The sequence below is a fragment of the Haliotis rubra genome, unplaced genomic scaffold, assembly GCF_003918875.1.
Source record: "Haliotis rubra isolate DU_JTF1 unplaced genomic scaffold, ASM391887v1 Scf61, whole genome shotgun sequence".
NCBI lineage: Eukaryota > Metazoa > Mollusca > Gastropoda > Lepetellida > Haliotidae > Haliotis > Haliotis rubra.
In genome coordinates, this window is record NW_025767313.1 from 2,174,980 (window position 1) to 2,194,250 (window position 19,271).

General features: G+C 39.9%; 1 protein-coding gene and 1 long non-coding RNA gene across 3 annotated transcripts in view; one reads left to right on the plus strand and one right to left on the minus strand.

Annotated features, from left to right (window-relative positions):
- Positions 1 to 19,271, plus strand: part of LOC124255807 (death-associated protein kinase 1-like) — a 149,178-nt gene that overhangs the window by 31,811 nt on the left and 98,096 nt on the right. For both annotated transcript variants that reach the window (XM_046689740.1, XM_046689739.1), the window contains exons 2-5: positions 1,287 to 1,505; positions 11,314 to 11,452; positions 12,819 to 12,942; positions 13,399 to 13,474. In XM_046689740.1, coding sequence (XP_046545696.1) covers positions 1,287 to 1,505; positions 11,314 to 11,452; positions 12,819 to 12,942; positions 13,399 to 13,474 — 558 coding nt within the window. The remainder of the gene's footprint in view (positions 1 to 1,286; positions 1,506 to 11,313; positions 11,453 to 12,818; positions 12,943 to 13,398; positions 13,475 to 19,271) is intronic.
- Positions 1,255 to 4,042, minus strand: LOC124255808. Its single transcript, XR_006892766.1, has 2 exons — positions 3,925 to 4,042; positions 1,255 to 1,457 (listed from the first exon to the last, which is right to left on the minus strand). It is a non-coding gene; the product is annotated as an uncharacterized LOC124255808 (long non-coding RNA).

The window sequence follows — 19,271 nt, forward strand, 5'->3', positions numbered from 1 at the left end:
ATTTAATTGTCCTAGTGGTAGAGTTACTCCAGTAAGTGTTCTTCTTTAGCACTGGTGACTCCACATTTCCTTCTTTATTGGCTTGATGAGGTCCAGATCAACCCTAAGCTGATTGTACTGTCACTATCATGACATCCAGTAACACATCTTAGACATGATAGATGTTGAGTGTCTGCAGTGATTTGATAGAGCTACAGATTGTCTTTAGTCGTGCCCCTGCATACAACATCAGGTACTGGCCCTGAAGGTTTAATATGGTCTGGATTTGGGGGGACAGAAATAGCATGCTTCATGATCCCTGAGAATGAGGGTCTGTTTAGACGAGATACTTCCAGCAATTAACTAATTACAATTCAACATTGTAGCTTAAGAGTGTATTTTTTGTAATAACTTTATTATGTTATGTCGTGGTCAAACATGGTCAAGACATTTGTGTCTGCTTCATCTGCGAAAAATAATTAGATCAAATAACTCCATCTATTATTAACAATGTGAACAAATTAGAGCATGAATTTGTGTTTGACTCCTGCAAATCTCAGAAAGAGGATGTTTGTCATTGTACAGATGGGTTCTTGAAAACACAAAACCTTTTACGAAGTTTACTTTAAATTTTTCTCCCTATTATCATAAGTGGTTTAATACCACAATGAGCAAGATCGCACACATCCTGATGAACTGTGCATCTTGAATGTACACCATGGGAAACCCAATGGATGCCACAAACTGAGGATTGCTTTAGGCTTGCTCAGCACCATACCACCTGATCAGTGCTCATGGATTTCATTAAAGTGGCTAATACTAATTGTTGCATAACATTCCTCAAGCATTGAGGACCCGTGAAGTTCTGGGTTAGAATTGATGTACAGTAACCCATGTTTGTTATACGAGGCGACTAACGGGATCGAGTGGTCATGCTCGGTGATTTGGTTGGCACATGTCATCACATCCCAGTTGCGTAGATCGATGCTCATGCTGTTGATCATTGGATTGTCACAGACTCGATTATTTATAGACTGCTGCCATATAGCTGGAATATTGCTAAGTGGTGCATAAAGCTAAACTCACTCACTCGCTCACTCACTCAAGCATTGAGCTGAGTCTAGCTGACACACCACAATATTAATGAAATAGTCTTTTCGAATCTGACTAAAACCAAACTCACTCACTCATGGTCATTTTGCTTTTGAAGAACGCTCCGGTAGCATCCAGGTATATTCAATTTTTCTCAATAAAGGACAGCCATGTACACATAGATATGGTGATCAGATCTGTTTATTTCATTGCAGTGGTCACTTTGCTGTGGTGAGGAAATGCTCCCATCGGCTGACACTCGTGGAATATGCCGCCAAGTTCATCCGGAAGCGGCGTGGAGGTGGACGGCGAGGCGCCAAGATGGAGGACATACAGAAGGAGATTGATCTGCTTCAGGAGGTGGACCACAGCAACATTATCAGCCTCTATGATGTGTATGAAACAAAGACAGAGGTCATACTAGTTCTTGAACTGTAAGTATCTATGTATTTCTTTGTTCCAACAATTGTATCAAACACTGTCACCACATAGTCACTAAGTTCATGTTCAAAGGGAATATTTTGGAGGAGGTGAATTTGTGGGGATGAACTGAAACGGGGTTTACTTTTTGTGAACAGGATTTTCTGTTTGCATACTAGGGGTTTGAGGACATTAGGACTGCGACCAGTCAAAATTCTACATAGCTCCCCATCCAACAAAACCCTTCTAGGAAAAAGAGCTATAGGTCTCTAAAGTAGCATGCAAAATGTACCGTATTGACAGAGCTGTGGCAAAACATACATGTGTGTATAAAACGATCTGATCATGCAGTTGGTACTCGGGTCCTACTGAGGTCCCACAGGTCCCAAATATACGAGTTATTGATCCGAACCCTCAAGGGCATTATGTTCCAGTTTGTTTCAACTTGCAGTCATTTAGAGAAACAGATTCAGTGGATTGACATTATCAATCTGAGCTCCAGAAGCAACTTTTTGAAAAAGAGATCTTCGAGCTTTCAATAGGCAGTGCATGTGTGCATGCATGTGTGTCACAGCATGTGAATCATAACAGCCCAAATATAGATATTTGCAAAGCCAACACATATGATAGTAGAGTTGGTTTTGATGCTACAGCCAGGCTACAGTTGTGCTTCTTGTTTTTCATCTCTGAACCAAAAGCTTATATACTTGAGGTGATCAAACATGGGTTTCAGTTAAAAATATAAACAACAGCAATGACAATTAAATGTTCATTCTGAGAGTAGTTTTTGAAATCAGTCAGTATGACAAAGCTTTCATGAATCTAACAGATCTATGACAGTGATCTCTGAGTGGGCCATCTTCCATATCCTGTCCATGGTGTTCTACATTGTCCAACTTCCTGTAACAGTTGCCTCTATGCCGTTGTTAAGGTGGCAGATACACAGGTATCTCCCACTAGAGTGTCCTAGTCACCCCCAGGGAGACAGATTATCTGTGATGAGAGGCAGGTAGTCACTTTTCTATTCCTGGTTCTTTATCATTGATAAATGTGAAACTTGCCCAGATCCCACTCCCCCCCTGATAACCCACATGATACCTCCTCTTTGCTCGCTTAGAAAACAGAGATCTCTAAAATCTTCAAGAGGCTTAGATACAAGCAATGTTGGATGTTTTCCAAAGGGCTAGGAACTGCCTTATGGTCTGCTGATAGTGTATTTTATTGCAAGTGGCTAAATCAGATATTCCATGAATCAATTAAGTGTATTTTAGAATAATGTATTGTGGGAGTTAAATGATTTCCTTCTCTTTGAATTAAAGGATCCACTGAGGAGTTTAATCTTATCTTTCAATTTCCAACAGAGACCTTGTTGGTTAGGAGTCAAAAATACATGAAAGATCGGTAGTCCTTCTTTATTAGGCCATTACTGTGTGTCCCAGCGATAGGGGCATTCCCTGTTACCTTCATCATGTTTATGTGTTTTTGATACGGATAGCATTAATTATTAAAGAAACTTTCAACAGAGCATCTTCCTAAAATATATTCGTCAGGTTCTAGCGCAGGCTTTGTACAAGTCTGAAATCTTGAAGATGTCGAGGAATTTGAGTTTTCCAGGCTTGGAGTGGTATTTGAAAATAGGAAATTGTTATAAAGGTCATGGAAAAATCATGGAATATGAATTTCTTACTTGAGTATTTTTTTTCCTCGTGATCTGTCAGTGACAGGAATGTCAATAAAATCCAACATCAGCCATTTTGATTGATATTCTGAGTGTAACTCCTGGGTAAAATTTAGCTAAGTATGTGCTTGATATCATTGTTATATGGATTTGAGTGGTATATTGATAGTGATCAGGAGTGAGTGAAGTATTTTAGATATTACATCGTGTTCTGGATAATTAAAAATGCTATTCAAATAATATTGCTTAACACAGGACAAAATAATATGAAACAGCTAATCAACTTACCCTTTGCCATTTTCAATTTGCTAATTGAATGGCTTCAGATTTGGTTTTCACAAACTGATCATTAACCACGACAAACCAGTCTAAGAATCATGTCAACAAGATGGCCCTTGAAATTGATCTTAATCCAACAGATTGTACTTGTCAGTCACTCAGTGGAGAATACATTTACATATCATTAGTGATCTGCAGCGAACATTTCTCACTGAAAATCCATCATGTTTGTAATTATATTCTTAAATATAAATATACACACTGACTATCAATCTCATAGAATATTGACCTCTATTTGCACAGCTCACTTTTGAAAGATGTGCAATATTATCATGGCATGTAGACACAGACCAAACATGCCCACACCTCCACAGCTGCCACAGTGGAGGTCACTGACAGCTCCCTTATACTTTAACTAGTGCATTATATCTCAAACCTTTTCAACAAATTATCTCAAGATTTATCTAGTTTCCCACCTGTTGAAATCCAGATTGGCCTATTTTCACCTTGTTATATTAAACACCCATGTTATTTGCTCCAGCAAGCTGACTGCTGTCAACAACTGACCCCACAATACACAGTTAACCCACCGTGTCAATGGACTGTATAATATCCAAACCCACTCTGGTATACTTAGTGAAGGCTTTTTTGCCCTATACCTGAACAAGCTGAAAGAAAGTGATTGCCCCCAGTACCCTAGCTAACGGGGCAAGGAGAAGGAATGACTAAGATCTATCAATATTGACTCAGCCACTCGCCTTCTTCTTTAGCAATGTGAACTTTACTCGCTTAGTCTTTTCTAGAACAAACTGAGCCCAAATAGGGTTAATATTTTGATACCCTGCCAGGTATTGCTGACTGCAGGCATGGATTAATGTTGTTTATATTGTTGTGAGGAGATTGTTGTCAATTACTGATGTTTATCCTGATTGGTGTAGTGTAAGGTTGTTGACTGGATCCTCAGTTGACATATTTTGACAGCTTGGTGAAGGAGATAGCGTACATGATGTCACCAGCGTGTGTTGTGTGGGGATCTAGTGATCAGGTTGAAAGGAGTTGCAAGCCTTTCACAGTGAACACTGGGAACAGTGACATTTGTATCCATGCATGATATCGTATAGATAATGCACTTTCAACCTACACCAGACATGATATAAGCTTATTAATAGCTTTACAAAGTGTAGGCTTTATGTATACAGCTGTATAGTTTCCAGTGTTTCTCCCAAGACAATAACAAGCATGGATCTGATGACAGCTTGTCAGTCAGACAATATACACTACCCAGAGAAGCCTGTGTCTAACAGTGTTACTAATAGGAAAATCAGCCTGGTTATATATATATATCACATCATGCCTTGGAAGCTAATCGGTGCACTAAGCTTAGACCTGTTGGACAGTTCACTGTAATCTGTCGTACAGACCCTGAAGTAAATATATCCAAGAAAGCCCACGCAAGTCTAGAAAATGTGGCAAGTCTAGATTTCCTCAGCTTCTGAAATGAAGAAAGTCTCAGGGCTCCTTTTCATTATATTTTTAAATTTTTTACTATGAACTTTTTTTCTGTAAAATATGTTCATTTCAGAGACTAGTTGTTAGTCTAAGTTCACTGCAACCAATCTATCATTAACCTTGACTGTTAGTGCACAGATACAATGTGTAAGTTTCAAACATGCTCTAATTATGTCTGGAAGACAGGAAGGGCAATGGCTGTGGAACTCGGGTCTCTCTCTAAATTGAAGAATTAAATCACAATTGGAAAAAAGGGATTAATCAGCCCTTTCCCTAAAAACAGCATAGCCGCCTTGTTATAGTCAGGCCTACCTATAGTAGCAAAATACAAGTTGAATGTGTTGTGTTTAAAAACGGTGATTAGCAGCATTTTGTGTAGATACATACACATGTCCAACTGTCTGAGTAGAGATGAACCAGCATTCACAACTTTAGTGCTGCAACCTCAGCCGCCATTGTTGTGGAAGCCTACAACAGCTGTGAAGTTTCCCAGGTTTTCAGCTTCATTCTCCAATATTCAAATAGCCAGTTGTGTTAAAATATCTCTAGCAAGATCAGAAGAATAATTCATCAGAATTCGATATTGTTTTATTGCAACCCTTTTTACATCCTTTCATCTCCAACTGTCTGTTGAACTGATGAGCTTAACACCCTCCACTTCCTCAAAATATGACATCTACAGAACAAAACGCCATTCCAGTAATGCAGATTTCATCCTCCAGCTTTGATGTGTGTCGTCTCACTCTACGGGTCACAGATGTAAATCATTACATAGTTAGGCCTGGGCATTAAACAGAAACCAAATTGTTAGTGGAATTTAGTGCAAGTCCGAGACCTAGAGTCAACATCAGAGATCAGTTCAGTGACAGGACGTATGATTCATATTTCAGCACCTTGTAATGATACAGCAGTTTCTTGAAATGTACATGATGCATTAATTTGACGTGTGAAGCACCCAGTAAATGCACGTCCATTTCAGTTATACATCAAGAGGCTGTTCATTACCCTTTGTCAGTGATGTTGGAGACTAGCATTTTAGTAGGTGTGGTATTATAGCTAGGCAGTAAACACTCATCAACAACAGTCATGCTCTGATTACAGTAATTCACTGATCAATGTAAAAAACTCATAACAGCTTGTTATCAGTGCAGTTCCTTCCAAAACACTAAGCACTTGACATAAAAGGAACATGGGAAATGGGTCAAACTGACATTGATGCCTTAATGATTTAATCACTGGGGATATTAAAGCCTTTGATCAATCAGTTTGAACTTTTATTTCGATTGGCAGCAAATGCCCTCAGATATCAGCACTGTCTGACATTAATACCTCTTATTGGCAAACAATAAAACTCACACGTTTGGAGACAGTGAATTTGTGACGTACACATGACTGACTTCACTAAACAGTCATTTCTTCATGTTATGCGCCCATGAACATTTGGATGCTTAATTTTTGTCAGAATGTGATCAAACACCTGACTTAAGCTTAGAAATCAACTAACACAAGAATCTTTTACAGTAGGTCATTGATTTTTTGCGCCACGTCATACTCTAGGACCTTAATCGGTAAAGGTCATGAGGGACTTCTTTATGAAGCCAAGGTTACAGTGAAGAAGCGTGGAATTTTCTTGTAAAAATCAGCTTGAATGTGGCAGTTGTTTTTTTGACCATACAAGAAAATTGAAGTCATAAAACTGAAAGGGCAAATATGAGTTTGTAATTTAATTAATTAGAGTCATGTGCTGCTTTCTGGTTCAAAGCTGTACTGCCTTTCATTGGAATTAAAGGATGCCATATACAAGTACCGTCATTAGACCATTAATGCTTATGGGTTCATTGTTATTCTAGATCCATGGTGCATCTGTCTACTTTCATGTATTATTAGGATTCTATTTCCCCAAGTAGAAGGCATTTGTACCTTATATGTTATGTACAGTGTGGTTGAGACACATGTTCCCATGTTTTCTCAATATGTCTAAAAGGGCTGCCTATCAATATAGATCATAGAAATTGATGACCATTCACTAAAGAGATTGATTATCGATAAATATCGGAGAAGTATCTGAGCAGACGCAAAAGAAATCAACATGTATCATGTCACAATTGTGTAGTAACATATTTATACATGGATTACTTATAACTACAAGCAAGAAGTGTATTTAGTCTGCAAAACAGGATTGGCAGATTTTATTCCGTCTTAGGCACATGTCTGTTTAGGCAAGTTATAATAACTTAATTTCATCGCAATAGCTTTTGTAAGATATTATTAGTGACACATTTCATATTGACAATCATGACTGATTATTCCCATCAACAATATTTCTCATTATTATCAGTCTTTTAGCCAGTCCTAATGTATGTATAGAGACGGAGACATTCAACATATGGTGGAACATTTTACTGATGTCATTTACATAGATAAAGCTAATTAGCTACAGTACATAATGACTGTTTCAACACTGGCTAAGAGTCAGTTATTGATTTTTGCATATGTCATCTAGATAGTTCATATTAATAGTTATAGTGTTTTTTTTGTCGTCACATGTGTCTTATTAAACTTCCAGAAATACTACTGATACTTCAAAAAGAATTTCATGTTAACGTGTCTTAACAGTCTTTGTTAATAACTATGATTAATATAAAGATGAAAAAGTAAGGTCATACCTAATCTCATGGTATTGTGCTACAATAGTTCCCAGAGCAGAGTCATTGGGAGAAATTTGCTAGCACTTAGCTTCCTGAATGAAAACCATCAATGGTGATTCATGAGATTTGGCTGGTGGTATGTAAGAGCCTATTGAGGCAGTATTTCTGTAATTCATGGTATCTGACTATGTACAAAGTGCTGGTTCTGCCCTGAGCTGTATGGGAATGTGTGAGATGGTCTAACTGGGAAGTTGACCCATGCCTGCTTGTGTTGATGGAGGAGACACTCACATATGTCATCTTGCAGTCGTCTAGACAACATATCACACACATGTAGTGTATTAATGCAAATTAATATCACAGTTTTTAATACCTTTGGAACTTAGGTAATTACATGTATAAAAGTTATATGACTTCTTGAGATGCTATTCATGGAGTGAGATGGTATACTGGTGCATTTCATCAAATGAACAATGTGAAATCCCAGGGGGCTATGGTGAACCACACGTGAAGATCCACGTTAGAATTGGTCTTCAGTAACCCATGTTTATCGTAAGAGGCGACTAATGGGATTGGGTGGTCAGACTCGCTGACTTGGTTGACCCATGTCATCCTATCCCAGTTGCGTAGATCGATGCTCATGCTGTTGATCACTGGATTGTCTGGTCCAGACTTGACCCATGAAGATCCGGAGTAGAATAGGTCTTCAGCAACCCATACTTGCCACAAAAGGTGATTATGCTTGTCGTAAGAGGCGACTAACAGGATCGGTTGGTCAGGCTCGCTGACTTGGTTGTCATCGGTTCCCAATTGCGCAGATCGATGCTCATGCTGTTGATCACTGGATTGTCTGGTCCAGACTCGATTATTTACATACCGCCGCCATATATACCTGGAATATTGCTGAGTGTGGCGTAAAACTAAACTCACTCACTCACTCACTCTGGTCCAGACTTGATTATTTACTGACTGCCGCCATATAGCTGGAATACTGCTACAATTCAACGCATTCATTGGCTCACTATGGTGAACCAGTGGTCTGCCAGTGCAGAGTTACCTCCCATTTTTCATGAGGCAGTATGTGCAGAGTTGTAGCCCTTTTCTATTCTAGTCTGTTTGTGCAGAGGTGTTTCCCTATACGGTGCCCTTCTCCACTTGTCTGCCTTTCACACAGTTATGTCAGCTATATGGGCATGGACCAGGAAAGCCAGAAACTGATGCGTCACCGCACTGCAGGAAAATTTATGAGAAGTGGGGACAACCCCTTATCCCCCCTAAATTTCAATCCATCTTTGTCATAACAAACCGAGTTAACTTATTGCAAAATATATGTCACATGGTCAATTTAATTCTGGCCATCAACATTTGGATGTGTGCATCTAAAATGTCACTCTATCCAAACAAGGGTGTCCGTGCGTGCGTGCGTCATCATCAGGGGTCGTTCATGACTCCTCAAAGGATTTTCCAAGATAAGGACATCCTGAATCTTAACCTTTAATAAGAGGATGATGGTAGGGACTCCTTGATTTTCATGCTTGATTTCAAACACTATTATAGATAGTCATTGAGACTGCTTAGGCATTTGAATGTTCTCAATGACATGCATGATCCTCATAAATGTATGCTACCTTGACCCTCATATTGCAGGAAAGGTTCTGTATGTTTTGTTTTCCGTTATAATATATAAAATGTGAATATGTCCATATTAGTCTGTGTAGTTGTCAGTTTTTATGATAATGTTGAAGGCACTGTTGAAGTGACCGAACACTGTTGAAATAACTGAACACTATTGGAGTGACAAGTATTGAAGGGACTGAACACTGTTGAAGTGACAAGTATTGAAGGGACTGAACACTGTTGAAGAGACTGAACACTGTTGAAGGGACTGAACACTGTTGAAGAGACTGAACACTGTTGGAGTGACAAGTATTGAAGGGACTGAACACTGTTGAAGAGACTGAACACTGTTGAAGGGACTGAACACTGTTGGAGTGACAAGTATTGAAGGGACTGAACACTGTTGGAGTGACAAGTATTGAAGGGACTGAACACTGTTGAAGATACTGAACACTGTTGGAGTGACAAGTATTGAAGGGACTGAACACTGTTGAAGAGACTGAACACTGTTGAAGGGACTGAACACTGTTGGAGTGACAAGTATTGAAAGGACTGAACACTGTTGGAGTGACAAGTATTGAAGGGACTGAACACTGTTGGAGTGACAAGTATTGAAGAGACTGAACACTATTGAAGAGACTGAACACTGTTGAAGGGACTGAACACTGTTGAAGAGACTGAACACTGTTGGAGTGACAAGTATTGAAGGGACTGAACACTGTTGGAGTGACAAGTATTGAAGGGACTGAACACTGTTGGAGTGACAAGTATTTAAGGGACTGAACACTGTTGAAGAGACTGAACACTGTTGAAGGGACTGAACACTGTTGAAGAGACTGAACACTGTTGAAGTGAATGAACACTGTTGATACTTATTAACAAGTATGGAAGTGACTGAACACTGTTGAAGGGATTGAACACTGTTGAAGGGGCTGAACACTGTTGAAGGGACTGAACACTGTTGAAGGGACTGAACGCTGTTGGTATTATTAACAAGTATGGAAGTGACTGCGCACTGTTGAAGGGATTGAACACTGTTGAAGGGACTGAACACTGTTGAAATGACTGAACACTGTTGAAGGGACTGAACACTGTTGAAATGACTGAACATTGTTGAAGGGATTGAACACTGTTGAAGAGGCTGAACACTGTTGATATTGACAAGTATTGAAGGTGACTGAACACTGTTAAAGGGACTGACCACTGTTGAAGCGACAGATTTGCTACTGGTGGAGGGACTGACTTGTGTTAAAGGGACTAACCACTGTTGAAGGGACTGACTTGTGTTAAAGGGACACACCACTGTTGAAGGGACTGACTATTGTTAAAGGGACACACCACTGTTGAAGGGACTGACTACTGTTAAAGGAAACTGACTACTTTTAAAGAGTCAGTTTAAGGGACTGACCTCTGTTGAAGGGACTGACTACAGTTAAAGGGACTAACCTCTGTTGAAGGGACTGACTACTGTTAAAGGGACTGACCTCTGTTGAAGGGACTGACTACTGTTAAAGGGACTGACCTCTGTTGAAGGGACTGACTACTGTTAAAGGGACTGACCTCTGTTGAAGGGACTGACTACTGTTAAAGGGACACACCACTGTTGAAGGGACTGACTACTGTTAAAGGGACTGACCTCTGTTGAAGGGACTGACTACTGTTAAAGGGACTGACCTCTGTTGAAGGGACTGACTACTGTTAAAGGGACTGACCTCTGTTGAAGGGACTGACTACTGTTAAAGGGACTGACCTCTGTTGAAGGGACTGACTACTGTTAAAGGGACTCACCACTGTTGAAGGGACTGACTACTGTTAAAGGAAACTGACTATTTTTAAAGAGTCAGTTTAAGGGACTGACCTCTGTTGAAGGGACTGACTACTGTTTAAGGGACTGACCTCTGTTGAAGGGACTGACTACTGTTAAAGGGACTAACCACTGTTGAAGGACTGACCTCTATTTAAGGGACAGACCTCTATTTAAGGGACAGAGCTCTGTTTAAGGGACTGACCTCTGTTTAAGGGACAGACCTCTGTTTAGGGGACTGACCTCTTTTGAAGAAACTCTCATGCTATCAATGATCTGTGTTTCAGTGTGTCAGGTGGCGAGCTGTTTGACTACATCTCAGAGAAGGACCATCTCGGGGAGGAGGAAGCCTCAGCCTTCATCAAACAGATCCTGGAAGGAGTCCAACATTTACATAATAAAAACATTGCACACCTCGACCTTAAGGTAAAAACTACAAACAAATGTTGTTCCATGGGTTACCTGATCAATCCTGGATTTTATAATTAAAAAAAAAATGATTGCACATCTAAGCTTTGCCAGAAAGAAATTGTGGCCTAGGTTGATATACGGTTTAACTGATCAGCATGCACGAGATCCAAGCATACAGTGCACATTTTAATCTTAGGTGAAAAAATATGGTATATTTATTTTATAGTTAACTCGGGCTACTGGGAGGTTAGGTTAAGAAAACAGGTACTTTTTTATTATACTGGAGATCTCATATAAACAGAAATGTTATGTAAATATGGACATAACTTTAGGCAATGGAATCTGTTTATTGAAACAGAATCATTATACACACTAAAAACAACATCAGAATGTTGAAGTAGGGATTAACTAACGGTAACTTGAGAATGTATGGAATGTAATGCACAGTGTTTGTCCACTGCAAAGAAGCATTTAATAAGGAGTATTGTTGTTCAGAAGTTATTCATATGAATCAAAGGCATGAAACCAAAATCCATATTTAGGTTTTAGGTTTGCATCTCAACTGAACATCACACTCAAATCTTCAAAAGGAAATATGAATGTAATAAAACGTCTCAGTCAGTGGATCTGAATTTAATTTAATGCTTGGCATATATCCAACATAAAATGCTTTAATGTTGCATGACTTTGTTCATGCTTTGGGATGGGAAAGCAGGTGCCCATTTTGTGACCTTTCATGTGTTTACCAATTCCTTAGAGCATGCTGCTGGTCATCATGGGAACACAGATATACCCACCACAGAAGGGGAATTGCTGGTTTTATATCACAGAAAATAACTTGCTTAACTTGTTTACATCTTCATTCTGCTCCACTTCCCCTAAGTGAATCATTGGTCGTCCTCTGTTTCATGAATCACCTTCATTAGATTTACTACACTGCCCTTTTTAGTTGTTTTTGTATGAAACCTTTGAGAATATTCACTTCATTGTTTTCTGAATGAAAATAGTTTGGAATACACTGATTTTTTCGTCTGAATTGTTTTAGACATTGTTCACCCTTGTTATTGTAACACAGAAGTTGTCTCCCCCGGGAGTATTCAACATGTCAGTTGTTTCCCTTGATAGATTTCACATCATTGTATGCTTCTAAGATAGTAGTCTTCTTACCAGTAGTTGTTAACTACATTTAAAACACAATGTACACATTTCACCCTGGATAGAGCATCCCTACCTGGAAAGTGGTAGGTGTTTCAATCTCCTGGGCGTGTCATATCAAAGGACATTAAGAAATGGTGCTGTTGTTTCCATGCCTACCACTCTACGACAAAGAGAATTTTGTGAATCCTACAAAGATATAAAATGACTGCTCCTTAATTTCCAGCCTGAAAACATCATGATGCTCAACTCAAACAGTCAGGACATTAAGCTGATCGACTTTGGCCTGGCTCAGAAGATCCGACCCATGGATGAACACCGAGCTATGATGGGAACTGCAGAGTTTGTCGGTGCGTACATGTAGACATGTTAAGATCACTGAGGCACATTGTATACTCAATGAGGAAATATGTGATAATATTACTAATTTTCTAGGTTTCTTCAGTTCAGGAATTAATCTGAAACACAGTATCAAGTGCTACAAATGGCTGGATCAGAATGCCAAGTTGAAGTATAATAATGAATTTCAGTAAAATAATGGATTTGTAGGATGATGTATGTAGCAACCCAATACTTTAATCATAGGATTACAGTATATTCACAGTCTGAAGTCTGAAAGTCTACAGGTCCTTGTCATGACCCCAATATTACAAGATACACATTTAGGGCATCCCTAAATTGAAATACTGTACATAAAACATCTGAAGGACCTCACTCAGATTCGAGCCCGTCTCTCAGTCTAAGGCTGATGTGGACCACAGCTACAGTATTAGGACTGAGTGTGATAGGGGTGTTCTCTGTTTCAGCACCTGAGGTGGTGAGCTACGAGCCCCTGTCCCTGGCCACCGACATGTGGAGTGTGGGAGTCATTACCTACATCCTGTGAGTTGCATCTCCACACTGCAGCAGCAGCAGCAGCATTTGTGTAGTAATTATATACATCACTGACATTGCCAGTGGGACCAACTTGCCAGTACCTTATACTTATCAATCTACAGATCATCATGCTCAAACATATTCTCTTATCTTTATTGGCAATTTGAAGGTCATACCTGTTCTCCTTATGCTTATATTCTTGATGTTTATTTCATGATTTTTTTGTCGGGCTTACAATAAAGGAGTGTTGGGTTTACCATGCCTCTAATTATCAGAGGCATCAAAGGATGTTGCAGATGTGTCATATCTGAAACTATAAACGATGGGGACAAAAAACTACACAGATGTAACTACACAGTAGATAATGTTTCTGATCTACAGACTGTGTTAATGAAATCCATGTGGATAATACTGTATGTTTTGTTGGTTCAAAGTTAGTCATGATTCATATACTTGATTGGATGGTTTAAAATGTGTCTAGTTCTGGTCCATATGCTGAGATGAGAGATGGACACTGATGAAGGGATGTTGGTATTTTCAATTTCCTGAATGGTTGACAATAAGCTTTAAAGACAGCTTCCTGTATCAACTTCAGCTGTCCCAGACTGTATTTAAACAGTGACCTTCTGTGGGTTACAAAAAACAAGGGGAAGCTGACAGTTGGAGACGAGTGATCATGCAGATGGATAACGAGAATGTTTTGTTAGAGGCAGTAAACTAATATCAGAGTTTTGACAATTCCTTTTTTACACTAAAGTTAATCAACCCTGTAGAGACCATTTATTTTGAGATTAGATGATAATGGTTTCAGATATAAATATTAGAATAATACTTTTCCGAAAAATCCAAATGCTGACAATTATGGTTTGTTCTGAAATAATAAGTGGTGATGATCTATATTCAAATTGTAAACAGGTAGTTACAATAAGTGAAGTTACATTCATTTTTGTGTATGCATTGATTTTATCTTATGCACAGTTTAATAATTGTTGTCTAACAAATTAAACTCCAAGCATCTTCAAATAAACAACTCTGTTGACAGATATTGTCTGATATTAACATAACAGCAAACATCCTTTGAATGTTCACCTGACAAATACTGTGAAATGTGAGCCAGACTGGCGTAGATGTCCATCAATCAGTCTCTGTCAACATCTGACAGCAACTGACATTCATGTCCAGATTGCTGTAATTGACAGTCATTGCCAGCCAATTAAGACAAGATGTTACCTCAGGAATGTGAAATTGGAATCCAGGGTATTTTCTCTTCCTTGGATGCTAACCATGAAATTACTGAGACACAATGATTAACATCCACAAGATTGGATGTAAACAAATTATCTTTCCAGAATTGATCATAAGCGTAAATAGGAAGTAGTTAAAGTAAGAGATTGACCAATATTTGACATGTTTCCACTTTGTCAATTTGTGCACCAACAGTGACGAGGTCTGGTTTTCGCACTGGGACAACACATTCCTCTGATGACGGAGCAGTTGTAACTTCCGTCAATACAATGGGCACCATCACTAACAGCATCACTGTCAGGGTAGCATGCCCCTGTCGATATTGGTTAGATTGTGTGTACATAACTATCAGATGGTCTGTTGGGGTAGTCTGCCCCAGTTGGGTATTGGGTAGATTGTGTGTACATCACTATCAGATGGTCTGTTGGGGTAGTCTGCCCCTGTCGATATTGGGTACATTGTGTGTACATAACTATCAGATGGTCTGTTGGGGTAGTCAGCCCCTGTCGATATTGGGTAGATTGTGTGTACATAACTATCAGATGGTCTGTTGGGGTAGTCTGCCCCTGTCGATATTGGGTAGATTGTGTGTACATAACTATCAGATGGTCTTTTGGGGTAGTCTGCCCCTGTCGATATGGGTAGATTGTGTGTACATAACTATCAGATGGTCTGTTGGGGTAGTCTGCCCCTGTCGATATTTTCGATAGACTGTGTACATAACTATCAGAAGGTCTGTTGGGGTAGTCTGCCCCTGTCGATTTGGGTACATTGTGTGTACATCACTATCAGAAGGTCTGTTGGGGTAGTCTGCCCCTGTTGATATTGGGTTGATTGTGTGTACATCACTATCAGATGGTCTGTTGGGGTAGTCTGCCCCTGTGGGGTATTGGGTACATTGTGTGTACATAACTATCAGATGGTCTGTTGGGGTAGTCTGCCCTGTCGATATTGGGTAGATTGTGTGTACATCACTATCAGATTGTCTGTTGGGGTAGTCTGCCCCTGTGGGGTATTGGGTACATTGTGTGTACATAACTATCAGATGGTCTGTTGGGGTAGTCTGCCCCAGTGGGGTATTGGGTACATTGTGTGTACATAACTATCAGATGGTCTGTTGGGGTAGTCAGCCCCTGTCGATATTGGGTAGATTGTGTACATCACTATCAACTTGTCTGTTGGGGTAGTCTGCCTCTGTGACGTATTTGGTATAGCAGAAGGTGAAAGGTTCAGTTCCCTGCGTGAAAGATATATAAAGATGGTACTTGTTTTACTGCCTAGAGATCAGCGTTAAGGGGGATAAAACAAGGCCTGTCTCAGTGAGTCACTGTAAATCAGGCTTATGTCCGGACCAATACAAGCAGCAGCTCTCACATCTCCACACGTGCATGCATGCACATCACTGAATACATGCATTAGTCTTGAAAGAGGCCTTCAGTCCCTGGTTGGCCTGGTTTGTACTTTGTTGCATGGTTGGCTGGTGTATTGATTGACTTTGGTTGCAGACTGATGTATGGGTTGTCAGATGGTTGACAGATTCATGTGTTATTAGTTGATTGACTGATTCAGGGTCTGTTGGATTTTTGACTGGTCTACATGCTGTTGGGTGGTTGGTTGGTTACATGTATTATTGGATGGTTGGATGGTCTCCATGCTGTTGTATGGTTGACTGGTCTCCATGCTACTGATGGTTGACTGGTCTACATGGTATTGGATGGTTGACTGTTCTACATGGTATTGGATGGTCTACATGGTATTGGATGGTTGACTGTTCTACATGGTATTGGATGGTTGACTTGTCTACATACTATTGGATGGTTTACTGGTCTACATATTATTGGATGGTTGACTGGTCTACATGGTATTGGATGGTCTACATGGTATTGGATGGTTGACTGGTCTACATGGTAGTGTATGGTTTACTGGTCTACATATTATTGGATGGTTGACTTGTCTACATGGTATTGTATGGTTTACTGGTCTACATGGTATTGTATGGTTTACTGGTCTACATGGTATTGGATGGTTGACTGGTCTGCATATTATTGGATGGTTGACTGGTCTACATATTATTGAATGGTTGACTGGTCTACATGCTATTGGATGGTTGACTGGTCTACATGCTATTGATGGTTTACTGTCTGGTTTACTGGTCTACATATTATTGGATGGTTGACTGGTCTACACTATTGGATGGTTGACTGGTCTACATGGTATTGGATGGTTGGTTTACTGGTCTGCATGACTGGTCTACATGGTATTGGATGGTTTACTGGTCTGCATGCTATTGGATGGTTTACTGGTCTACATATTATTGGATGGTTTTATGGTTGGTCTGCCATACATGGTATTGACTGGTCTGGCATGCTATTGGATGGTTTTGATGGTCTATATGGTATTGGATGGTTGGCTGGTCTATATGGTATTGGATGGTTGGCTGGTCTACTGGTCTACATGGTATTGGATGGTTGGCTGGTCTACATGGTATTGGATGGTTGGCTGGTCTATATGCTATTGGATGGTTGTGGTCTGGTGTTCATGGTATATGGTATTGGATGGTTGGCTGGTCTACATGGTATTGGATGTCTGGCTGGTCTATATGGTATTGTATGCTTGGCTGGTCTACATGGTATTGGATGTCTGGCTGGTCTATATGGTATTGGATGGTTGACTGATCTACATGCTGTTGGATGGTTGACTGGTCTACATGGTATTGGATGGTTGACTGGTCTACATGGTATTGGATGTCTGGCTGGTCTACATATTATTGGATGTCTGGCTGGTCTACATGGTATTGGATGGTTGACTGGTCTACATGGTATTGGATGGTTGACTGGTCTACATGGTATTGGATGGTTGGCTGGTCTACATGCTGTTGGATGGTTGACTGGTCTACATGCTATTGGATGTCTGGCTGGTCTACATGCTATTGGATGGTTGACTGGTCTACATGCTGTTGGATGGTTGACTGGTCTATGCATGCTATTGATGGTTAGCTAGTCTACATGCTGTTGTGTGGTTGACTGGTATATATGCTATTGGATGGTTGACTGGTCTATATGCAAATGGATGGTTGACTGGTTTACGTTGATGTATGGTTGGTTGGTGTACATGCTACTTGATGGTTGACTGGTATATATGCTATTGGATGGTTGACTGATTTACGCTGATGTATGGTTGGCTGGTTTTCTGGTTGTCTGATGGTTGGCTCATTTACGCAATAGTTTGGCAAGCTTACTGCTTGTTTATTGTCTTTTATTCTTTGCTTGTTTTCTGTTTGTCAGATTCTTGATTGGATGACACAAAACTATTACAACCATGCAGCCACTGTTTGCAACATATTCTACAGGTGAAATTACATGAAACACCTATTGTAATGAGATAAATATCTAGATGTTTTCTGAACAGAAATTGAGCAAGTGCAGCCAAACCTTGGAATGAAGAATTTGTATGAAAACATTCCTTTTGTTACTCTGTTAACTCTTCGAACTGAGTGTGATCCACAAACACTCTGATCCTATTCCCATGCAGCTCTATGCATGCTACAGACAGAACGAGTGATGTTTTGGTGGAAGGAAGGGCATGGTGGGAGCACTACCGGGAACACATCTATCTTGTGTATGTCAACCACACATGTCTGTCATACCGATCTACAAAATATATGTCAGATGCGTACATCCTTCAAGGGCCTGGTATAGGTCTACAGCATTATTCTCAAGATACTCAGCTCAGCCCCACCCAGTACTCTTGTTTCAAGGAGATGCACTTTTACATTACACCTATTTTTGTGTACAATACTGTATTTATGAAATTTATTTGTATTTGTGGCTTATAGCTATAATCCTATGTGCATATGGTAAGAATTGCTCTCTCATGTCAGCTGCATGTATTTTGTATGGACTCTTACTGATTTGTGTTACTGAGAAAATGTTACTATGCAGGATGGAGGCATGAGTTGTCAGGACCAGAGGAGTTAGAACAGACAGGCACATGAACACATGGGAACAAAAACAGGAAATAAATATAGCAAAGGTGTTTTCAGGCCTGATATATGTGAAAGATAATCTGGCCCTCATTTCTAGAAATTATTGGATCAGATTTGAGTATTTGTTCAGAAGTCTGACTGGACTGATGAGTACAGTGTAGATAATAAGCTGGTAGTGGCCTATGCTTATAATTGAGTGTTACTTACCCATGTTGTGTTTAACCTGCCCATTTATGTAAGTGATCTTTGTTGTGTGTAACCTCCCTATGTTGTGTGTAACCTCCCTATGTTGTGTGTAACCTCCCTATGTTGTGTGTAACCTTCCCATGTAGTGTGTAACCTCCCATGTTGTGTGTAACCTCCCCATGTTGTGTGTAACCTCCCCATGTTGTGTGTAACCTCCCCATGTTGTGTGTAACCTCCCTATGTTGTGTGTAACCTTTCCATGTTGTGTGTAACCTTCCTGTGTTGTGTGTGACCTTCCCATGTTGTGTGTAACCTCCCCATGTTGTGTGTAACCTCCCATGTTGTGTGTAACCTCCCCATGTTGTGTGTAACCTTCCCATGTTGTGT